General features: G+C 41.8%; 1 protein-coding gene and 1 non-coding gene across 2 annotated transcripts; both read left to right on the top strand.

Moving 5' to 3' along the window:
• The first annotated feature begins 475 nt into the window (after positions 1–475).
• On the top strand, positions 476–25,011 carry LOC111979074 (helicase for meiosis 1). Its single transcript, XM_070448980.1, has 39 exons — positions 476–554; positions 681–793; positions 1,030–1,318; positions 1,618–1,886; positions 3,649–3,690; positions 3,806–3,876; positions 3,974–4,106; positions 4,369–4,520; positions 4,866–4,943; positions 5,170–5,325; positions 6,310–6,510; positions 6,614–6,702; positions 6,810–6,853; positions 6,992–7,093; positions 11,711–11,856; positions 13,840–13,934; positions 15,028–15,161; positions 15,552–15,599; positions 15,720–15,800; positions 16,022–16,113; positions 16,285–16,391; positions 16,481–16,528; positions 16,674–16,771; positions 16,895–17,029; positions 17,418–17,503; positions 17,733–17,816; positions 18,026–18,183; positions 20,626–20,729; positions 20,914–21,120; positions 21,248–21,310; positions 21,432–21,556; positions 21,809–21,891; positions 22,007–22,113; positions 22,242–22,331; positions 22,536–23,129; positions 23,239–23,311; positions 23,533–23,638; positions 24,443–24,582; positions 24,708–25,011. The coding sequence occupies exons 1-39, from the start codon at positions 484–486 to the stop codon at positions 24,772–24,774; spliced, it is 4,881 nt and encodes a 1,626-aa protein (XP_070305081.1). The 5' UTR covers positions 476–483; the 3' UTR covers positions 24,775–25,011.
• On the top strand, positions 17,206–17,281 carry trnat-ugu (transfer RNA threonine (anticodon UGU)). Its single transcript has one exon. It is a non-coding gene; the product is annotated as a tRNA-Thr (tRNA).
• Positions 25,012–25,446: the final 435 nt, after the last annotated feature.

Here is a 25,446-nt window from a genome sequence, read left to right as displayed (position 1 = left end):
CCGTATGGTCATATTAAACTGTTATTTTGTCAAATAAGTCGCTTACATGAAAGCGAGCGAACTAGCCTGCCTAGCTAGTTAGCTAGCTACCGTTAGCTTGCTAGCTAGGGAACTGTTAGGTCCATTACAAGACTGCCATCTTGCGTTGATCTGATGTAGTTTCTTCAACACATTTTGAAAACAACCTGAGGCCTTAGCACAAAAACTATTTATGGTTTAAAGTACGACGACAATTAGGATATTTTATGAGGTCTAGTCAGGCTACTGATTCAATCCCTCCCAGTTGCTGCAAACCTAGGCAGAACCTATAAAGACTCCTGTTGTGGCAACATCTCCCTGAAATGGCTGTCAGGTGTCTGCTGCATATACCATGATTACGTCTAACCTCTCTGGGATAGGGGGCAGTATTTTCACGTTCGGATGAAAAGCGTGCCCACGTCTAACTTTGTAATTCTACAGATGACTGTTACGTGAACTGACAAGATGTTGGACTCAGAAGAGTGTACTTTGTCCCTGGATAACTTGTTCTTTGAGAGGCCAGTTGTCCACAAAGTGTGAGTTGTCAGAAACAACCTGCATCCCACAGTCATGCCCTCCTAAATGTATAATTAGCTAGGAACTGTGCTCTTGWTATGGAGGACGCTTGCTAAAAACTTTTCCTGCCTTGGTCCTGTCTCCAGAAAGCCACTTTGTCAAGAGCAGAGTWCTTGGCAGTTGGAACCCCCTCCATCCCTCTCCCAGATTCCAGCCACTCAGGACATCCAGAAAGAGGCAGAGGATCTTTCATCATTCAGTAAGTTACATTTGAGGTGATTCAATCMTTTTAGTCAATTCAGTCAATACTGTAAGGCCCTGGGCCAGATTCCCGGRGCCAGATTAAGCATAGTCCTAGACTAAAATGCATTTACCATMATTTTTTTMTTTAAGACTAGGCTTAATCTGGGTCTGACACCGGCCCTAGGAGTCAGGATTTTGTTTCAAGTTATGTCAGTCATTACATCATCATGTMTTCTATCATCTCCAATGCAGGTTTCTCTCAGAGGTCCAAGAAATTCATTCCCCCTTTGAAAAGAACAGTCGGAAGTGATGGTTTCATACAAAAGAACACAGATTTTAATCAGATTACCAGTGATGGAGGAAAAGAACCTGAGGGCCAGGGTGGGTGTGCTCTCTGGTCTCAGGAAGACTTCATGAACAAATCCCAGTATTCCACAATGGTCAGCAGAGGTCGAACTGAAAGCCCACAGGAGTCTGGTCATGCGCTGGAGCAGAGACATTTTCCTCTGGACTTCAGCCAAAGTCCACCTGTACGGAGAAGGTAAACCATTCAAATGAAGCTAATGAGTGTGTGTACTTTGCATTCAGAATACATAGTAAATGTCAGTKGCTGTCTTTTTTTTCTCCAATCATGTGTCTTATTCAGCTACTATTGTTTTGCAATGTAATGAGTGTAAAAAAAAAAAATCCCTTTATCGTACATTTGCCAAAGCCYGTCTGAAATGTAATCTTCTTTATCAAAGATATGGCTGTACTAGTTACATCATGATATGTGGGATATTACTGCAAGCACTTATGATCTATCTGCCCRTTAATGAAATCATCTCGTTCTCGTTACAGTTTGTTCAAACCTCTTATTGGTCAGGTGCTGAACAGTGGCGCAGACTTGAACACCCGCCACAGCCAGGCAAGACCCAGAGAGCAGCAAACCTTCAACCAGGTTTCCATGGCGACAGAGCCWSGGCTGGCAAGCCAGTCAGCAGCAGGCCCCAGCCCCCTCAGCGGGCTGGGACCGGCTGCAGCCCGGGGACCCCCACCGCATACACCGGTCAAGGGCACCAAGAGGGCTAACGTCCTCCCCATGACACCCCAGCCCCTTCAGATACAAGGTAGTACAGCACAGACAGAAATGATATATATATATATATACCGTTCAAAAGTTTGGGGTCACTTAGAAATGTCCTTGTTTTTGAAAGAAAAGCAAGTTTTTTTGTCCATTAAAATAACATCAAATTGATCAGAAACACAGTAGACATTGTTAATGTTGTAAATGACTATTGCTGCTGGAAACGGCTGATTTAAAAATATATATATATATCTACATAGGCATACAGAGGCCCATTATCAGCAACTATCACTCCTGTGTTCCAATGGCAAGTTGTGTTAGCTAATCCAAGTTTATCATTTTAAAAGGCTAATTGATCATTAGAAAACCCTTTTGCAATTATGTTAACACGGCTGAAAACTGTTGTTCTGATTTAAAGAAGCAATTCAACTGGCCTTCTTTAGAGTAGTTGAGTATCTGGAGCATCAGCATTTATGGGTTCGATTACAGGGTCAAAATGGCCAGAAACAAAGAACTCGTCAGTCTATTCTTGTTCTCAGAAATGAAGGCTATTCCATGCGAGAAATTGCCAAGAAACTGAAGATCTCGTACAATGCTGTGTACTACTCCCTTCACAGAACAACGCAAACTGGCTCTGACCAGATAGAAAGAGGAGTGGGAGGCCCCGGTGCACAACTGAGCAAGAGGACAAGTACATTAGCGTGTCTAGTTTGAGAAACAGACGCCTCACAAGTCCTCAACCCGCAAAACACCGGTCTCAACGTCAACAGTGAAGAGGTGACTCCGGGATGCTGGCCTTCAAGCAGAGTTGCAAAGAAAAAGCCATATCTTAGACTGGCCAATAAAAATAAAAGATTAAGATGGGCAAAAGAACACAGACACTGGACAGAGGAACTCTGCCTAGAAGACAGCATCCCGGAGTCGCCTCTTCACTGTTGACGTTGAGACTGGTGTTTGCGGGTATATTATGAAGCTGCTAGTGAGACTTGTGAGCTCTGTTTCTCAAACTAGACACGCTAATGTTTCTTGCTCAGTTGTGCACCAGGGCCTCCCACTCCTCTTTCTATTCGGTTAGAGCCAGTTTGCGCTGTTCTGTTAAGGGAGTAGTACACAGCGTTGTACCAGATCTTCCGTTTCTTGGCAATTTCTCGCATGGAATAGCCTTCATTTCTGAGAACAAGAATAGACTGACGAGTTTCAGAAGAAAGTTCTTTGTTTCTGGCCATTTTGAGTCTTTAATTGAAACCACAAATGCTGATGCTCCAGATACTCAACTAGTCTAAAGAAGGTCAGTTTAATTGCTTCTTTAATTCAGAACAACAGTTTTCAGCCAGGCTAAAATAATTGCAAAAGGGTTTTCTAATGATCAATTAGCCTTTTAAAATGATAAACTTGGATTAGCTAACACAACGTGCCATTGGAACACAGGAGTGATGGTTGCTGATAATGGGCCTCTGTACGCCTATGTAGATATTCCATAAAAAATCAGCAGTTTCCAGCTACAATAGTAATTTACAACATTAACAATGTCTACACTGTATCTGATCAATTTGATATATATATATATATATAGCTATGATGTGTTGTAGCTGAAGAATGTACTCAGGTTTAATGGTCATGGCAGCAGCTGTCACTGTTCTTGAGGGCTTGATGAGGTGAAACGAGGTGAGCCCTACCCAATGCCCTCTTGGCTGTAATAGCACACAATTACCACTAGGGGTGGCCAATATCTCCCATTTTGACTGGAATTGGTTTGGATATTGACATATAAATATATTTATACAGATTTATTGTTTTCATATCAGGTACTTCTGGGCCTGGGATACTCCGACCAGTCTCTGAAATCCGTATCCTTTCTCACCCTTAGCCCAAGTAATTACTGCTGAAATACATTAAACTTAACGAAATCTACAAATCTATTTTAGTTGGAATATGTTTGTATACTTAATCAAAGTAACACAGATGCAAAATTCAGATCTGTCTTCAGAGAGTTCCCTTACTTCAAYTACGTCCAATCCAAAGCCCTGGACGATGTAAGTGCATCTACACTTTATTCAATCTTCAATCTTCAACCTTTATCATCAAAACAATATCTGTGATTGATTTCTTGGAACAAAATGCTTTTTGCAGGTTCTTTACACAGGAAAGAACGTTGTGGCTTGTGCTCCTACTGGTTCTGGTAAGACAGTGCTCTTTGAGTTGGCCATCATCCGCCTACTGATGGAAACCACAGAGCCCTGGAGAAACGTCAAAGCTGTTTATAGTAAGTAATGTCACATCAGGACCACCCGTTTCTTAGTATCCTTTTAAAAAGCAATAGATTACATGTACTAAGACATCAACAGCCAATCTAAAACACCAAGAACCAGTTAAAGCTACTGTATGGGTTAAGCTAGCTAACATATGTCATTTTTGACCTGATTTACATTCACACTTTCAAAGTGTTCAAAATGTATATGTTGTATTTTAAGTATTTATTAAATGAAAACTGTTTATTAAATTTAATTTAATGTTATTCTCTTCAGTGGCCCCCATCAAAGCTCTATGCAGCCAGCGCTTTGAGGACTGGAGGAAGAAATTCGAGCCTCTGGGCCTGAGCTGCAAGGAGCTGACAGGAGACACAGAGATCGACGACTTCTTTGAGATTCAGGACGCCCATATCATYATGACCACACCTGTAAGTGAAAATGTATCCCAGTGTACATGTCGCATTAAAGCACGTCACTAGCAGCCATTTTGTTTCTGTGTAATATGTAGCAGAATGATGTGGCTGATCCTGTGACCATAGCAACCATCCATTGAAGAACAAGCAGACAGGATTCCCATGTTTGTCATGCAAACAGGGCTTGGGTATACGAGAATAGATACATTTTTGTTTTGAGGGTGCGTGGATGCATTGTGTTATATCAAGATAATTGATTAGAATATTCATTTAAAAAAACAATAACTGACCAACTGTTAATTTAACACTTCATTAACCAGTTCTCGATAAAGCTCAGACACATTTCTCTGTTCCTCCCAGGAAAAATGGGACAGCATGACCAGGAAGTGGAGGGATAACTGCCTGCTGCAGTTGGTCCGGCTTTTCCTTATTGACGAGGTCAGTGGATATGTCTAAGTAGCTACTTCATGKTCTGTTAAAAATTCCCTCAGGTATCACTGCAACCGTAGACTTGGTCAAATAACACTCTGAAACAGCTTGGACAGACTGATTGTGTTCTATTGTTTCTTAATTTGTAATTGTACTTAGTAGTGCATATCTGTCTAGTATTATGTTATGTGTTTCATTGACAACTAAATATACTCAATTTTGGCTCTGTTTCTAGGTGCACGTGGTGAAAGACACTACGCGTGGAGCGACACTAGAGGTGGTGGTGAGCAGGATGAAGGCGGTCCATGCCTACCGTGCAGCAGAGAACCCCCAGGAGGACCTCTCCATGAGATTTGTGGCTGTCTCCGCCACCATTCCCAATATCAAGGATGTAAGTGGCTGAGGGGCCAAGAGGGTGATGGCACACTTTGGTCATATTCTAATACTCTAAAGAGGTTTCCTTCACTATAGTCCTTCTTTCCCTTTCTGATACATGCATCTCCATCARTGGTGGAAAAAGTACCCAACTCTCATACTTRAGTAAARRTAMMKWWAYAKWAAWWKAMWMWWRYWMAAGTAAAAGACACCCAGTAAAATACTGCTTGAGTAAAAGTCTAAAAGTATTTGGTTGAAAATATATTTAAGTATCAAAAGTAAAAGTATAAATAATTTCAAATTCCTTATTTTAAGCAAACCAGATGGCACCATTTTTATTTTATTTTTTTATTTTACGGAAAGCCAGGGGCACACTCCAACATTCAGACCTAATTTACAAACRAAGCATGTGTGTTTAGTGAGTCCACAAGATCAGAGGCAGTAGGGATGACCAGGGATGTTTGGTTGATAAGTGAGTGAATTTGACTATTTTCCTGTCCCGAGTACTTTTGGGTGTCAAGGAAAATGTATGAAGTAAAAAGTACAATATTTTCTTAAGGAATGTAGTAAAGTAAAAGAGTCAAAAATATAAATAGTAAAGTACAGATAGTAGTGCTTTAAAGTATTTTTACTTAAGTACTTTACACCACTGATTTCCATCAGTGGAGGCTGCTGAGGGGAGGACGGCTCATAGCAACGGCTGGAATGGAGTCAATGGAATGGTATCAACCACATGGAAACCATATTTGATACCATTCCATTGACTCCATTCCAGCCATTATTATGAGCTGTCCTTTCCTCAGCCTCCACTGATCTCCATATATTATGTTGTTCTTATCTCTCCCGTCCTGTCTCCTTCAGAAAGAGTAAGGGAATAGGAAATAGGGAAGGAGAGGAGGAGGTGTCTTGGAAGTATTGCTATTTACCAATTATCATTAAACAGAGCATTTATTTTAAGAAATTCCCTCTACTCACTGTGTTCAATGGTTTGACATGGCAGATAGCAGACTGGCTGTGTGACAACAGAGGCCCTGCTACTTGTCTGGAGATGGATGAGAGTCACAGACCGGTGAAACTGAGGAAAGTAGTGCTGGGTTTCCCCTGCAGCAGCAACCAGACTGAGTTCAAGTTCGACCTGTCACTCAACTACAAGATGGCCAACATCATCCAGACCTACTCGGACCAGAAACCAACCCTTGTTGTGAGGAACTCTCTTTGTGTGTCTGAAATGTAGACATGACCAGCACCATATTTGTAAGTATTGCCATTGTTAATAGCTCACACATGGGATTTTTTTTAAACAGTTTTGCTCAACAAGGAAAGGAGTCCAGCAGTCAGCCTCTGTTCTGGCCAAAGATGCCAGGTTCATCATGAGGATTGAGCACAAACAAAGGTTTGAGCTACTTACCTTTTTATTCTCTACAGATGTACAGGTACTCAATACAAATGTCTTGCTGTTTAGTTAGATCTGATTGAATCGTTGGAATCTTCTGTTTGCAGGTTGATGAAGTATGCAAACTCTCTCCTGGACTCAAAACTCAGAGGTTGGTGGATAATTTAGGGTTAATAATTTATATTCCTTCTCTTCTGTATCATGTAGGCAAACATTTCTCATTGATTTGAATATAACTATTATTGCATTAGAATGTGAAATCACTAGCCCGGCGTTTTCTCTATTCCAGACCTGGTGACGTTTGGGGTTGGTTTCCACCATGCCGGGGTAGACGTGTCAGACAGGAAGGTGATTGAAGAGGCCTTCACCATGGGAGACCTGCCTGTACTGTGTAAGCATTAGGACCTTCACCATGGGAGACCTGCCTGTACTGTGTAAAGGCACTCACACATCGTAACGAATGTGGATCTAGCGTTCGTCTGCCCGTCGTTCAGCGCGATGCGTTTTACATGCTGACCGCGTCGCATGTGCGAGCGTTGCAAAATAAATGTACACATACATGTTATTCAATCATTGCACACACACTGCTCGAGCGTCTGTGTAGCCAGGCGCTAAAATAGAACTTGGTTCTATTTGTGAAACTCAATGCGCTGCAAGTCCTACTTTTTTGTTTTGGTCAACAGTAGGGCTTCTTCAATTAAATGCCTGTTGTCATTCAACGAGAGACGACTCGTCCTCATGCACATTTTTTCACTTGAGAAATACTACACCAAACATCCTAGAYAGTTGCAAAAATGTCAACATTTATGACAGATTTCTTGAGTTATCTTAGGTTACTTGACTATTTTTAGTAAATACAAATTAAAAGTATTAATTTCAACTGCATCAATCAACCCTTCATCGATTCCCGCTATCTAAATCTACTCATTGATCTTTGTGTCCACAAGAGCATTAGTGAGGTCGGGCACTGATGTTGGGCGATTAGGCCTGGCTCGCAGWTGGCGTTCCAATTCATCACAAAGGTGTTCGTTGAGGTCAGGGCTCTGTGCAGGCCAGTCAAGTTCTTCCACACCGATCTCGACAAACCATTTCTGTTATGGACCTCGCTTTGTGCACGGGTGGTATTGTAATGCTGAAACAGGAAAGGGCCTTCCCCAAACTTTTCCCACAAAGTTGGAAGCACAGAATCGTCTAGAATGTCATTGTAGGCTGTAGCGTTAAGATTTCCCTTTACTGGAAGTAAAGTGCCTAGCCCTAACCATGAAAAACAGCCTCAAACCATTATTCCTCCTCATCCAAAATGTACAGTTGGCACTATGCAGTGGGGCAGGTAGCATTCTCCTGGCATCGGCCAAACTCAGATTCGTCCGTCGGACTGCCAGATGGTGAACCGTGATTCATCACTCCAGAGAACGCGTCTCCACTGCTCCAGATCTGATGGCGGCGAGCTTTACACCCCTCCAGCCGCTGCTTGACATTGCGCATGGTGATCTTATGCTTGTGTGCGGCTGCTTGGCAATGGAAACCCATTTCATGAAGCTCCCGATGAACAGTTATTGTGCTGAAGTTGCTTCCAGAGGCAGTTTGGAACTTGGTAGTGAGTGTTGCAACCCTAGGACAGACCACTTTGCTGCTGAGCCATTGTTACTCCTTGACGTTTCCAATACACAATAACAGCACTGACAGTTGACAGGGCAGCTCTAGCAGTGCAGAAATTTGAGGAACTGACTTGTTGGAACGGGGGCATCCTATGACGGTGCCACATTGAATGTCAGAGCTCTTCAGTAAGGCCATTCTGCCAATGTTTGTTTATGGAGATTGCATGGCTGTGTGCTCGATTTTATACACCTGTCAGCAACGGGTGTGGCTGAAATAGCCGTATCCCCTAAKTTGAAGGGGTGTCCACATACATATACACTATATATACAAAAAGTATGTACAGTCGTGGCCAAAAGTTTTGAGAATGACACAAATATTAATTTCCACAAAGTTTGCTGCTTCAGTGTCTTTAGATATTTTTGTCAGATGTTACTATGGAATACTGAAGTATAATTACAAGCATTTCATAAGGGTCAAAGGCTTTTATTGACAATTACATGAAGTTGATGCAAAGAGTCAATATTTGCAGTGTTGACCCTTCTTTTTCAAGACCTCTGCAATCCTCACTGGCATGCAGTCAATTAACTTCTGGGCCACATCCTGACTGATGGCAGCCCATTCCTGCATAATCAATGCTTGGAGTTTGTCAGAATTTTGGGGKTTTTGTTTGTCCACTCACCTCTTGAAGCGAGTTCTCAATGGGATTAAGGTCTGGGGAGTTTCCTGGCCATGGACCCAAAATATCGATGTTTTGTTCCCCGAGCCACTTAGTTATCACTTTTGCCTTATGGCAAGGTGCTCCATCATGCTGGAAAACGCATTGTTTGTCACCAAACTGTTYCTGGATGGTTGGTAGAGTTGCTCTCGGAGGATGTGTTGGTACYATTCTTTATTCATGGCTGTGTTCTTAGGCAAAATTGTGAGTGATCCCACTCCCTTGGCTGAGAAGCAACCCCACACATGCATGGTCTCAGGATGCTTTACTGTTGGCATGACACAGGACTGATGGTCGCGCTCATCTTGTCTTCTCCGGACAAGCTTTTTTCCAGATKCCCTAAACAATGGGAAAGGGGATTCATCAGAGAAAATGACTTTACCCCAGTCCTCAGCAGTTCAATCCCTATACCTTTTGCAGAATATCAGTCTGTCCCAGTGAGTCTTTGCCTCACTGTGCGTGCAGATGCACTCACACCTGCCTGTTGCCATTCCTGAGCAAGCTCTGTACTGGTGGTGCCCCGATCCCACAGCTGAATCAACTTTAGGAGACGGTCCTGGCGCTTGCTGGACTTTCTTGGGCGCCCTTGAAGCTTTCTTCACAACAATTGAACCGCGCTCCTTGAAGTTCTTGATGATCCGATAAATGGTTGATTTAGGTGCAATCTTACTGGCAGCAATATCCTTGCCTGTGAAACCCTTTTTGTGAAAAGCAATGATGACGGCACGTGTTTCCTTGCAGGTAACCATGACTGACAGAGGAGAACAATGAAGAACAATGATTCAATGATTCCAAGCACCACCCTCCTTTTGAAGCTTCCAGTCTGTTATTCAAACTCAATCAGCATGACAGAGTGATCTCCAGCCTTGTCCTCGTCAACACTCGTCAACACTCACACAGCTGGTCCTTTTGTGGCAGGGCTGAAATGCAGTGGAAATGTTTTTGGGGGATTCAGTTCATTTGCATGGCAAAGAGGGACTTTGCAATTCATCTGATCACTYTTCATAACATTCTGGAGTATATGCAAATTGCCATCATACAAACTGAGGCAGCAGACTTTGAAAATGTATATTTGTCATTCTCAAAACTTTTGGCCACGACTGTATGTCCACATATAGTGTATATGTGGTAAAGTGAAAATCTGAGGCCCTATAGGCTACAGCCAAAGACTGCAGAACACATTTTTGGACAGGATGGATGATTTTTTGTTGTTGCCTGATTTAGATATGTTTCTGCTTATAATTGCCGACATTTTGTAAGGCTATTTGTTAGTCAACTTGGCTATAATTAGATACATGCAGCTTCTCTTCTGTCATTATATGTTGCCCTAGAAGACTAAATAAASCCTTGCTCAACAGAATAATGTCATAGATCGATAGAATGAATGCTTCAATCTAGCTGACATCGGTAAAGTTTTCTGTCATCTTTCGCAGAGCAAAGACGTTTAGGGACTGTGGAGAAAATACATTAACGCAACAACAAAAAAACACGGGAAAGATTTAATGTGMAAAATGTCCAAATTACATCAGTTTGACCGGTTGTAAGGGGAAATAATGCTGTGAAAACAACCCAAGGTGTTTYTGATAAGATTTCAGTTTCGGCTTCGATGCATATTTAATATGGTTGAAATACCATCAACTTTTATGATGAAGAGAGCACCTCTACAGATGGTATCTGAGCATTGCATTCTCTCAAGATGCAGAAATAAATTAATCATATTTCTTCACATTTTGCCTACATTTAGTGCTTCATTTAGTTTTTTCATTTTGTTTTTGCCTCTGTGGATTGAAGTTAACTTTTTCTGCTCGTTCCCAAAAGCATTATTTGGCTGTGTAGGCTATTTAGCGCGTGTACAGTTAGGCCCTAAAGCTTATGTACTAATACCTGGTAGCCTAAAATAATGAAAGACAAACCTCAATGTAACCTATATAAATTGCACAAGAATAATAGATTCACAAATTTTCCAATGTATTGTTTATTTTTATTCAACCTGCCCCAGGCACAGCTCATCACCCGTCTAACACCATCCCTACCGTGAAGCATGGTGGTGGTGGCAGCATCATGCTATGGGGATGCTTTTCAGCGGCAGGGACAGGGAGACTGGTAAGGATAGAGGGAACAATGAATGGAGCCAAATACAGGCAAATCCTTGATGAGAACCTGTATCAGAGTGCAAACGACCATGGACTGGGGCACATATTTACGTTCCAARAGGGACAATGACCCCAAGCATACAGCCAAAGGAATGCTGGAATGGCTTCAGAACAAGAATGTGAAAGTACTTGAGTGGCCCAGCCAATGCCCAGACTTGAATCCCATTTGAAAATCTGTGCAAAGACTTGAATGTTTCTGTTCACCGCCGCTCCCCATCTAACTTAACAGAGCTTGAGAAAGTCTGCAAGGAAGAATGTGCAAAGCTGATACAGACATACCCACTACCACTCAAAGCTGTAATCGCCACCAAAGGTGCTTCTACAAAGTATTGACTTGGGGGTGTGAACACTTATGTAAATGAGATATTTCTGTATTTCATTTTCAATAAATGTGCACAAATAAACGTGTTTTTACTTGTCATTATGGGGTATTGTGTGTAGATGTGTGAGAGGGGATTTAAAAATAATTTTAAAATAATTTTGAATTCAGGCTGTCAAGGGATATGAATACTTTCTGAAGGCAGTGTATGTGGTTTCTTAGTTACAACCAGTACTCTGGCGATGGGGGTGAACCTGCCAGCCCACCTGGTGGTGATCAAGTCCACCATGCACTACATCGGGGGCGCCTGCAAGGAGTACAGCGACGCCGACATGCTGCAGATGATTGGCCGAGCAGGCCGGCCACAGGTACAGATTACAGACACGCCCTCTAGTCCCAGCATCCTTAGCACCACAGGGTACAAATCATAGTCCAAAACCAGCYCCTATTTTTATATTTTACCTTTATTTAACTAGGCAAGTCAGTTAAGAACAAATTCTTATTTACAATGATGGCCTACGAACAGTGGGTTAACTGCCTTGTTCAGGGGTAGAACGACAAATGTTTACCTTGTCAGCTCGATCTAGCAACCTTTCGGTTACTRGCCAATGCTCTAACCACTAGGCTACCTGCCGCCCCAGCGGGCAAAATTTGTTGCCCGCTATGCAGCGGGGAAAACGAGTTGAAATTAGGTAATTACAAAGTGTTCTATTCATTATGACGTTTCCACTAGTTTTGCCTGATTTGTAGCCAGTGCCCATTCTGTGTTTTCAAATCTGAATGCATTGGATAAGAAAATGAGCCATAGTTTTTTCACAATATACAGTGCCTTGCAAAAGTATTCAGACCACTTGGATTTCTTCACATTTTATTKTGTTACAAAGTGGGATTAAAATTKAGTTGTCATTTTTTTGTCAACAATCTACACAAAATACACTGTCAAAGTGGAAGAAAAATGTATAACTACAATATAGCCGTTGCATAAGTATTCAGCTCCCTGAGTCTATACACATTAGAAACACATTTGGCATCGATTACAGCTGTGAGTCTTCATGGCTAAGTCTCTAAGAGCTTTGCACACCTGGATTGTGCAATATTTGCCCGTTATTCTTTTAAAATTCTTCAAGCTCTGTCAAGGTGTTGGGGGATCATGGCTAGAMAGCAAGTTTTGCCATACATTTTCAAGCAGATTTAAGTAAAAACTTTAACTTGGCCACTCAAAAACATTCACTGTCTTCTTGATAAGYAACTCCCGTGTAGATTTGGCCTTATGTTGTAGGTTATTGTCCTGCTGAAAGGTGAATTCCTCTCCCAGTTTCTGGTGTAAAGCAAAACACCAGTCTCAACGTCAACAGTGAAGAGGCGACTCCGGGACGCTGGCCTTCTAGACAGAGTTGCAAAGAAAAAGCCATATCTCAGACTGGCCAATAAAAATAAAAGATTAATATGGGCAAAAGAACACAGACACTGGACAGAGGAACTCTTCACTGTTGACGTTGAGACTGGTGTTTTGTGGGTACTATTTAATGAAGCTGCCAGTTGAGAACTTGTGAGGCGTCTGTTTCTCAAACTAGACACTCTAATTAATGTGCTTGTCCTCTTGCTCAGTTGTGCACCGGGGCCTCCCACTCCTCTTTCTATTCTGGTTAGAGCCAGTTTGCGTTGTTCTGTGAAGGGAGTAGTACACAGCGTTGTATGAGATCTTCAGTTTCTTGACAATTTCTCACATGGAATAGTCTTCATTAATCAGAACAAGAATAGACTGATGAGTTTCAGAAGAAAGGTATTTGTTTCTGGCCATTTTGAGCCTGTAATCGAACCCACAAATGCTGATGCTCCAGATACTCAACTAGTCTAAAGAAGGCCAGTTTTATTGCTTCTTTAATCTGAACAACAGTTTTCAGCTGTGTTAACATAATTGCAAAAGGGTTTTCTAATGATCAATTAGCCTTTGAAAATGATAAACTAATGTAGATATTCCATTAAAAATCAGCCGTTTCCAGCTACAATAGTCATTTACATCATTAACAACGTCTGCACTGTATTTCTGATCAATTTGATGTTATTTTAATGGACAATAAAAATAGCTTTTCTTTCAAAAACAAGGACATTTCTAAGTGACCCAAACATTTTGAACAGTAGTGTAAATGTTTTCTTCCACTTTTACATTACAGAGTATTTTGTGTAGATTGTTGACAAAAATGACAATTAAATCGATTTTAATCCCACTTTGTAACCAAGGGGTCTRAATACTTTTGCAAGGCACTGTATCCATGGCAGCAGTGTCACTGAAAGTGGACGGTCCATTGATTTGATGTAAGGCTTTGACTCKGAATTATTTTCCTCTCCAGTTTGATACGTCAGCAACCGCAGTGATCATGACCAAGACTCACACCAAAGACAAGTACATGCAGTTCATGAATGGGGCAGAAATTATTGAGAGCAGGTATAGTGATGGGTTACTTCTACAGTCGTGGCCAAAAGTTTTGAGAATGACACAAATATACATTTTCACAAATCATCAGGGACAGACTGATATTCTGCAAAAGGTATAGGGATTGGACTGCTGAGGACTGGGGTAAAGTCATTTTCTCTGATGAATCCCCTTTACCGTTGTTTAGGGCATCTGGAAAAAAGCGGAGAAGACAAGGTGAGCGCTACCATCAGTCCTGTGTCATGCCAACAGTAAAGCATCCTGAGACCATTCATGTGTGGGGTTGCTTCTCAGCCAAGGGAGTGGGATCACTCACAATTTTGCCTAAGAACACAGCCATGAATAAAGAATGGTACCAACACATCCTCCGAGAGCAACTTCTCCCAGCCATCCAGGAACAGTTTGGTGACGAACAATGCCTTTTCCAGCATGATGGAGCACCTTGCCATAAGGCAAAAGTGATAACTAAGTGGCTCGGGGAACAAAACATCGATATTTTGGGTCCATGGCCAGGAAACTCCCCAGACCTTAATCCCATTGAGAACTTGTGGTCAATCCTCAAGAGGCAGGTGGACAACCAAAAACCCACAAATTCTGACAAACTCCAAGCATTGATTATGCAAGAATGGGCTGCCATCAGTCAGGATGTGGCCCAGAAGTTAATTGACAGCATGCCAATGCGGATTGCAGAGGTCTTGAAAAAGAAGGGTCAACACTGCAAATATTGACTCTTTGCATCAACTTCATGTAATTGTCAATAAAAGCCTTTGACACTTATGAAATGCTTGTAATTWTACTTTAGTATTCCATAGTAACATCTGACAAAAATATCTAAAGACACKGAAGCAGCAAACTTTGTGGAAATTAATATTTGTGTCATTCTCAAAACTTTTGGCCACGACTGTACAGYGTCAATCAAAGTTCCTCAACTCTTGTTTCAGAGTGTAGCTTATATGATTTGGTTTTACATTMATTTGTATGATACAGTATATTGTGATGATGATTGTTTGACTACATAGACCGGTACMTTTCTTTAAATCTCTGTTTGATTTCATACACTTTGTGGTTCACATTGAGGTTGAAGTATTTTTGTCCTCCTCCTCAGCCTGCACACCCACCTTGTGGAGCACCTGAACGCTGAGATCGTCCTCCACACCATCTCAGACGTCAACATGGCCCTGGACTGGATCCGCTCCACCTTCCTCTACATCAGAGCACTGAAGAACCCCAAACACTACGGTAAGTACACACAGACTGGACATCACCCAGTCATTATTAGAATTAGCCAGCATCGTTAGCATGGATGCTAGTCTATTTCTGCACCAGTCAGCTACATCGTTAGCATGGATGCTCGGCTATTTCAGTATGAACGAGTTAGCCTAGCACCCATGCTAACAATCTATTTCAATATTAACCAGTTAGCCTAGCACCCATGCTAACAATATATTTCAGCAGTAGTCAGCAGTTAGATTGTTAACATGGATGCTAGCTTATTATAGTACAGTTAATAGCATGTACTTAGAATATCTCACTACATCCTTACAACACTTTCTCAAATGTCATAAATGTCACAGACATACATTGGCACATCATACGTGAGAAAACAACTGTCCATACTTTTTGTTGAAGGTTTTTCCACCGACTTGGACCGATGTGGGATCGAAGCCAAATTGCAAGGTGTGGCATTCCTGTGTTTTCTTTGTTAATATGGACTTCGTATCTGAAAACACAGAACATCTCTATCATGTGTTTGTGAGTAACTAACTGTATTATGTCTCTCCATACTCTCTGCTCCAGAGCTCTGTCTGAAGAACCTGAACTCCCTGGCCTCCATTGGTCTGGTCTCCATGGATGAGGATGTCAACATCAAAGCTACAGGTTGAGAGAGGCAACCCATTTTGGTTTTTGCGTGGCTACTATGGCCTTTTACTGTTTGTTTCATTMGTTATAATCAGAAGTGTACAACAACTAACAAACCCTGTACATGTTTGGTGTTATTCAATACAGATATCTCCTACATTTGCTTTCCAGCATCGAAAAGCCGTTGTACTCAAGTCTGTTCTCTTCTTGACATGTGTAATTGTGCTCATCCCCTACAGAGGGAGGCAGGTTGATGGCCAGGTACTGTGTGGCGTTTGACACCATGACGCAGTTCAGCAAGGTGACTGGCACTGAGACCTTACCTGAGCTGGTAGGTATACAGTAATAGGGTAACACTGTAGCATGTCTCATATGCACATGCACTGTTTTTATTGAGTTTCTGTATTGTGTTGTTTGTTACATAGGAAATTAGAATAGATGAGTTGAGTAGATTTTGTATTGAGAATCCCACTGAGATGGAAGCTGGCTCTTCTTCACACAGATAGAATTGATGGCGAAGGGCAGAGAGTTCACTGACGTGCAGCTGAGAGTCAACGAGAAGAGAACCCTGAACACGTTGAACAAGGACAAGAACAGGATCACCATCAGGTTAGAGTACAATCCAATGATACATTGTAAGAAGAGGTGAAGTGACATACAAAAAATKTAAATGCTCATATCTGGGCTTTTTTCTCCAGGTATCCCATGGAGGGAAAGATTAAAAACAATGAGATGAAGGTGAACTGGTAAGTCAAGCAGTGGCCCGTACAGTGTACCAACATGAGAAGATGGAGGATGACATTGACGCCACCATGTATTCTCTTTGGGTGAATCTCAAAAGTATTTTCTTGAACTTCATCTCTTTCCCACTATACCCGTCTTCCACCTCAGCTTGATTCAGGCCCAGTTTGGCTCCATTCCAATCCAAGAGTTTGGACTCACACAAGACACCGGTAGAATCTTCCGGAATGGAGTCCGAATCAGCAGATGTAAGTCATCAATCACTTAAAATTTTGATAGTAGAAGATGATTTGCATTGAGCCTTGTCTGATAAGCAAGCTTCCTTTGAAAAAACACTCTTTGATCCAAGATGTGTTTTGATTACGAACCAGGTTTGGCAGAGTTTCTAAACCAGCGCTCCAAGACAGGCTTCTCTGCTCTGCTCAACTCCCTGATACTGGCCAAGTGCTTCAGTGCCAAGCTGTGGGAGAACTCTCCTTACGTCTCAAAGCAGCTGGAGAAAATAGGTAGGAAGACATTGAAACATGTCAAAAAATACTGTCAATGCTTGTTGAAAATGTGTAGTTAATGGTTACTATGCTGTTACTGTGTTCAGATACCCTTTTTAAGAAATTCATTGGCCAACTGATTTATTCCTAGACAAATTAAAGTTGTACAGTTGCTGTGAGCATATAAATATAGTGGTCCCGTGTGGCTCAGTTGGTMGAGCATGGTGCTTGTAACGCCAAGGTTGTRGGTTCAATTCCCGYKGGGGACCAGTATGAAAATGTATGCACTCACTACWAAGTCTGCTAAATTAGAAWTGTAATAATGAGGCTGATTTTAAAATTATGAGATTCTATTTATAATATAATTATATTTGTCTGTAACGGCACAAATGACTATCTGTTCCAGGGTTGACTCTTTCAGCCGCCATGGTGAACGCTGGGCTCACCACCTTCAATAAGATAGAGAAGACCAAYGCCAGGGAACTGGAGCTGGTGAGCATTCAGCCTCTATAGATGACTATAACAAACAAAGTAATTCATTTAAACACCCTGTTGTTTCAATTTCTCCATGGTTTATTGACATACCCACTGAAACAAAAATGCMGTTTCATGGCATTCAATTAAATCAGTCTGTCAAATGTTATTCATAAAGCCCCTTTCTACGTCAAGAGTCATCACAAAGTGCTTTCACATACAATAAATGCACATATTTGCTGTCTAGATCGTCAACAGACATCCTCCATTCGGAAACCAAATCAGAGAGGCTATCATAAATCTACCCAAGTATGAAGTTTGTTTGGAGCAGGTAAAAACCTTTGCTTTGGTTGAATTTTTGTTAGAACGGAAAAGGTGATCAAGATTAATCATTGTAGCGATATTTGGTATCGGGWCATAACAGAATTCTTTCCACACTTATATCATTTAATATTACGGCTGAGTATCTTTTCAATTACTGATCAATTAATACATCTCCCCAACAACCTTTGATTTCATTTTTTATTTCTCACGTTTTAGCTTCCAAGGTACAACGTCGCCACCGCAGAGATTGTCGTGACTGTGAACATGAAGAACCACGAACAGCTGCTATCAAAGAGAACTGCTCCTGACCACCACTATGTCACCATGATTATCGGGGACTGTGACAACAACGTGGTCTTCCTGCAAAAACTCACGTAAGATAAGGAGGACTGACATTTCGAGTCACACACAGACACACACACAGACTGATACATGCATAGAGACACACTTTATCTAAAGCTTGCCGGTAGAGACAACTTGTTAAAAGCGTATTGTAAGATGTTTTAAAGGTTCATACATGATAACAAGTTATAAAGCATTATACCTGCAGGCAGGGTTCCCCAACGGGCCGAAATTGGCCCGTGGGGTGTTTTATTTATATAAAAAAAATACTAATATTCATTCAAGGGTTTTTCTTTATTTTTACTATTTTCTACATTGTAGAATAATGGTGAAGACATCAAAACTATGAAWTAACACATATGGAATCATGCAGTAACCAAAAAAGTGTTAAACAAATCAAAATATATTTTATATTTGAGATTCTTCAAAGTAGCCACCTTTTGCCTTGATGACAGCTTTGCACACTTTTGGCATTCTCTCAACCAGCTTCATGAGGTAGTCACCTGGAATGCATTTCAATTAACAGGTGTGCCTTGTTAAATAGTTGAATTTATTTCCTTCTTGATGTGTTTGAGCCAGTCTGTTGTGTTGTGACAAGGTAGGGGTGGTATACAGAAGATGGCCCTATTTGGTAAAAGGCCAAGTCCATATTATGGCAAGAACAGCTGAAATAAGCAAAGAGAAACGACAGTCCATCATTACTTTAAGACATGAAGGTCAGTCAATCCGGAAAATGTCAAGAACTTTGAAAGTTTCTTCAAGTGCAGTCGCAAAAACCATCAAGCGCTATGATGAAACTGGCTCTCATGAGGACCGCCACAGAAAAGGAAGACCCAGAGGTACCTCTGCTGCAGAGGATAAGTTCATTAGAGTTACCAGCCTCAGAAATTGCTGCCCAAATAAATGCTTCACAGAGTTCAAGTAACAGACACATCTCAACATCAACTGTTCAGAGGAGACTGCGTGAATCAGGCCTTCATGGTCGAATTGCTGAAAAGAAACCACTACTAAAGGACACCAATAACAAGAAGAGAGACCGGTGGAAATCTGTCCTTTGGTCTGAGGAGTCCAAATTTTAGATTTTTGGTTCCAACCGCCGTGTCTTTGTGAGATGCAGAGTAGGTAAATGGATGATCTCTGCATGTGTGGTTCCCACCGTGAAGCATGGAGGAGATGGTGTCATGGTGCTTTGCTAGTGACACTGTCTATGGTTTATTTAGAATTCAARGCACACTTAACCAGCATGGCTACCACAGCATTCTGCAGCGATACGCCATCCCATCTGGTTTGTGCTTAGTGGGACTATCATTAGTTTTTCAACAGGACAATGACCCAACACACCTCCAGGCTGTGTAAGGGCTATTTGACCAAGAAGAAGAGTGAGGGAGTGCTGCATCAGATGACCTGGCCTCCACAATCACCTGACCTCAACCCAATTGATATGGTTTGGGATGAGTTGGACCACAGAGTGAAGGAAAAGCAGCCAACAAGTGCTCAGCGTATGTAGGAACTCCTTCAAGGCTGTTGGAAAAGCATTCCAGGTGAAGCTGGTTGAGAGAAAGTGTGCAAAGCTGTCATCAAGGCAAAGGTTGGTTACTTTGAAGAATCTCAAATATAAAATACATTTTGATTTGTTTAATACTTTTTTGGTTACTAAATGATTTCATATGTGTTATTTCATAGTTTTGATGTCTTCACTATTATTCTACAAAGTAGAAAATAGTTTTTTAAAAAATAAGAAAAACCCTTGAATGAGTAGGTGTGTCCAAACTTTTGACTGGTACTGTATATTAATATCTGTTAATTTTGTTGTGAGTTTTCACTGTAAAAACACCAAGAAATAGCTACAAGTGGTTTTAATTTAAGAAATCCTTTCCAGGTATTCCCACCCATAATAGTGAGACACGTGATCTTATACAAATGTAAACAAGGTTTGAAATKATTATGTTTTAATCAAACATATCTGTTTGGGATTCTTGCAGTCAATTTGCGGTCTAAAAATTATTTGTAATTATAAACTGGGTGGTTYGAGGCCTGCCTGAATGCTGATTGGCTGACAGCCGTGGTATATCAGACCGTATACCACGGGTATGACAAAACAGTTATTTTTACTGCTAATTTTGTTGGTAACCAGGTTATAATAGCAACAAGGCACCTCAGAGGTTTGTGGTATATGRTCAATATACCACGGCAAAGGGCTGTATCCAGGCACTCTGCGTTGCCGCGGTATATTGGCCATATACCACACCCCCTTTGGGCCTTATTGCTTAATTATGTTCCGGACCCTTGACCATCCGCTAGAGAAAGAAAATCGTCCCGCGGCTGAATCTAGTTGATGATTCCTGCCTGCAGGCTTTAGGTAAAGTGTTACCGTCATACACTCAGACAGGGAAAACAGTGAAAGAAAGAGAGCAAGACCAAGAAAGGGGAAAGAGTGATGAAATGGAGAGTGACTGTGTTGTGTGTTCGTCCAGAGACTTGATGCTGTTGAAGTCGGGAAGCTGGTCAAAGAAGATCGAAGTGGCGAAAGCCTCCAAAGGAGAGGAGATCAATGTGAATCTGGTCAGCTCAGAATACGGTCAGGCAGCTAACTATCAGGACATTYTTCTCTCACTTTTATTATAGATTTGTGTTCAAATACATTTCTACAAACTGCTTCAAACTTGTAAAAGGCAGTTTAAGTAGAGTGGAATTRTTTAATTGAGATTTATGAAAAGTAAGAATATATTCTATTAACTACATTGAGATCTTCCTCTCTTCAGTGGGGTTGGACATTCAACAGAAGTTTAGTCCCTTCTTCTCTGGACCGAAGAGGTACGGAGCTGAATCACTCACACCTGAGCAACATAACACTGTGCAGCAAGCACAGGCTAATGCTCAGAGATCACAGGGTGCAACACAGAGAACACAGCCAACAGCTCAGCAAACACAGAAGAGAAACTCCACATCCACATGTGCCACAGAAAAGGGTAGACTTATATTCAATACCTTACATTTGTATACTTTGAGCTATTGCTAAGTTGTACTTGCGGACTCACAAGGACTGTTATTGTTTTTTTAACCCAACTTCCGTTATCTTTTTTTCCTCACAATCAGATCCAGGCAAAAGACAATGTAACCACTTATGCAAAAACAAGGATCAATGTGGCCACGACTGCTGTGAGTCAAGTTTTTTTGTCCTCAAACTCTCCATTGCTCAATTGACACTTAGAATCATTCAAATTCTTTATTCACAAATGATTACATTGTTTTTTTCAATTTCCTCCTATCCATTTCCCAGGTAAAAATGGAGGGCTGGGGATTCTGAAAAGGCAGATGAATCAGCATTCGAGTTTCACCTCCTACCTCCAAGACCTGAAGACCAGGAGTGACACACTGACGGAGACTCCAGTCAAACGCCTCAAGGTGGGAGAACAACTGACAACAGCTGCAGCAGTTGTTTAAAATATAACCCCTTTGGGCTAAAATTCTAATTTGAGAGAGAGAGTGAGAGGCTTAAAACAAAATACTTATTCATACTGTCACATAAATCATGCATTGAAGTTAAAGGACAAGTGACACGTGTTTCATGATCATTAGCTGATTTGTCATCGACTAACTGAACGAGGAACTTTTACCCGAATTAATGTTTCATCTGCCTGTTGCTGGTTCCTTTAGATGAAAATGAATGGCGGGATGGGAGCTGCGAACATGCAGCAGTTCTCTTATTCGCCTAAGCCAATCCTACCTGCTTCTTCCAGGTACGTACCCTCCTTTACCCAAAACATAGACGCAGTTAATTAGCTTGGAGTAAATTGATTACTAATTCAAACTGTATATGACACATTCCAAATCTTTTCTTAACTTGTTTTGAAGGTATGAAGGTAACCAGTATGGCGCTTTGGCAAGACCACAGAGTGTAGATTCAGCTGAGGACTTTGCAACACCCCAAGAGATGGCTCATGTTGTGACCTATGGCCATGGTATGTTTAGTATCGAAATGCTTCTAGAGGCTTCTAACTCCATTCACCTTCAAYACAGCAGTGTGGTAGTGAAATGGTGCTAAATGGACACTTGAGAGGAGTAACTGAACATATGTGTGTCTCTACAGAGTATAATGACTACCTGGAAGACATATCTCAGACAACGGGAGATTTGGAACCACYACCTGTTCAACTTCAAACCCTTACGGAGTCACAAAGTAGGACGTCTCAGTTACAAAAAAATCCTATGTCTTGTTGTTTTTTAAACTGTTATATCCCACAATTCCGTGAAATAGACCTATTGTAGATTCAATCAAATTTACACACAGATTATTTTCTAGTAGACTACTTCCTTCGAATTTACTGCAAACAGACAATAACGTGTTCTCACAGTCATAACCCATCCATATTTTTGTTTTAAGGCACTTCAATGTGGAGGAAGCCCAATGCCTACATTGGAAGATCCCTCAGCCACAGCACCCCCCAAAGCACCCCGCAAACCAAGAGCAGGAGTTACCCTCAGAGCCACAGCACCCCCCAGAGCCAGAGCAGGGGTTACCCTCAGAGCCACAGCACCCCCCAGAGCCAGAGCAGGAGTTACCCTCAGAGCCACAGCACCCCCCAGAGCCAGAGCAGGGGTTACCCTCAGAGCCACAGCACCCACCAGAGCAGGGGTTACCCTCAGAGCCACAGCACCCCCCAGAGCCAGAGCAGGGGTTACCCTCAGAGCCAGAGCAGGGGTTACCCTCAGAGCCACAGCACCCCCCAAAGCAGGAGTTACCCTCCGAGTCAAAGCACCGCCCAAACCCAGAGCAGGTCTTTTTCTCAGAGTTCCATTGTAGACTTGACCGACGACAGTGGTTTTTTCTCATCGTCAATCACCCCCAGCGTGACCTTTGACCTGGGAGACGAGTGGGACGATTTTGAGGACGACAACTTGGTGCACGCCAACGAGAAGCCATGCACCACTGTTGCTAAAACTAAAAGGGTGGACCTGGACTGTGATAGGCCAAAAGGTATTCTAAGAGGGAGCCATTTTTTAACATATTAACATAACATAATTTTTTTGTTCATGCTTTTTCAGTGGGGCAAATGATTTAATAGTTAAATGTATTGATGTTTCAGGAAACTTCACACCACTACCATCCACTTGTTTACCTCCCAAACCCCGCTTCACTACATCCAATTCCCCACTCAGGTGAGCTCAGCTCGTAACAAACTAGGACTTCACAGTTCCACAAGCTGTCAAACCCCTRTCATTTCACTGAATGAAATATCTATAGTCTATCCCAGCGGGCAAAACTGGKTTCTGGTTGAAGAGACGTCAGTAGGAAGGAACTTGGTACTGTTGCAAATACTTGATAAATGTGACCCTGAGCAATTGATTATCAATGTTATGTAATGATTTGTGTGTCTCAGGTCGACCTCCCCAGTTGTTTCTCAGATACCAGTTAYTACTCTCCCTGTCAGACCACACAACCCCCAGGCTAATGCTAGCTGGAGCCACTCTGACAACAAGGCCACAGTGAGTTACTATCTACCCATAGTATCAGTTGACTTGATCTCAATGCTGGATCTGAGGTCAACATGAAACTGACAGCAGACAAAGCCAAGGCTTCTGTTCTTATATACAGTCAGTGTCCAGTTTATTAGGTACACCACCCTGTTCACAAAAATTGTTTATGAGAGGTCGAAGGAGAATGGCAAGAATCAGCAAATAACGGCGTAGTACAACAGTGGTGTGCAGAACGGCATCTTGGAACACATAACTCGGCCCTACTTGTCACAGATGGGCTATTGCAGCAGACAACCACACCGGGTCACACTCCTATCAGCTAAAAATAAGAAGAAGCGGCTCAAGTGGGCACATGATCACCAACACTGGACAATTGACGAGTGGAAAAACATTGCCTGGTCCGACGAATCCTGGTTCTTGTTGCGTCGTGCTRATGGCARAGTCAGGATTTGGCGTAAGCAGCATGAGTCCATGGACCCATCCTGCYCAATGGTGTAATAGTGCGGGGAATGTTTTCCTGGCACACCTTCAGTCCCTTGATACCAATTGAGCGAAGTTTGAAYGCAATACCTTGTAGAATCCATGYCCYAAAGAATTYAGTCTGTTCTGGAGTAAAAGAGGGGTCCGACCCAGTACTAGATGGGTGTACCTAATAAACTGGCCACTGAGTGTCGAATGAAAAGTTACCTTTTATCACACAATTCACATGCTTTGAAATCAAAGATAGCAATGTTATGTTTTAGGTTTAGCAGCCCATTTGTTTCAGTACACATTTGAAAAGTAGTCTGAAACATACATCTTTGCCCTCTGCAGAGGACATTCAGTGAACCCCCCATGAAGGCACCACCCTCCTTCCCAAAACAGACWGACACTAGCTTGCCCACCCTGGGAGAACGGTTTGATTTCTTCTCAAAGACGACTACCCCTAACAATGACAATGTGACTGGCAAAAGGTAAGGAGGGACTAAAGAGAAAACATACTTCATTTTCTTAACTTTTTTCATACATACTAATTGAAATCCTGATTATGAATTAACTTTATATCATTGACAGACAGCATTAATCTTCATCATTGCAGGCTCCAGGGAGAGGATTACAGCAAGGAAGTGGAGGCATTCATGGGGATATTTGATGGACTATTTTAGTAGTGTTTATAGTTTTATGGACTGGTTCCATGATAATGTTTCATGGTGATTTGTCATGTTATTGTGTATGTATTTTTTTTTAACTGTTATTTATACTGTTTGTTGTTTGAGATTCACTGTTAGATTTACTGTTGGTCCTATTTGAAAATGTTTATCTAGGAGTATGAACTTTCAACATTAGCAGGATTCCAAAAAATGTATATTTCTATGTACTTCATTAAATTAACACAATATTTATTCAGAGGAAGTCTGAGGGTGTAGAGAGCAATAGTAATGGTGTCATGCACCATTTAATGACGTTTTATTCCCTTTAGTGGATTGTCTTTAAATTGCAGCTTGTAGCTGCACTTCCTGTGCTCACTATGGGAGAAGACAGTAGGGGATGTAACTCTGAGCTGGATGTAACATACAGTATAGCATCCAGCTCAGAGTTACATCCAGCAACCAGCTTTAGTTACATCCAGTATCCGAATCAGAGTTACATCAAGCTCACAGTTACATCCAGCATCCGGCTCACAGTTACATCCAGGATCCGGCTCAGAGTTGAATCCGCCTCACAGTAACATCCAGCATCCTGCTGCACTTCCTGTGCTTGCGATGGGAGAAGATGAAGAATCCAGAAAGCAGTTGGTTGTTGTTACCTAAAAGTTCACCATTCCTATATGTAAAATG

Source organism: Salvelinus sp. IW2-2015, linkage group LG19, assembly GCF_002910315.2.
Source record: "Salvelinus sp. IW2-2015 linkage group LG19, ASM291031v2, whole genome shotgun sequence".
Classification (NCBI taxonomy): domain Eukaryota; kingdom Metazoa; phylum Chordata; class Actinopteri; order Salmoniformes; family Salmonidae; genus Salvelinus; species Salvelinus sp. IW2-2015.
The sequence above is the reverse complement of the archived record's forward strand: the minus strand, read 5'-3'. Positions and strand labels throughout refer to the sequence as shown.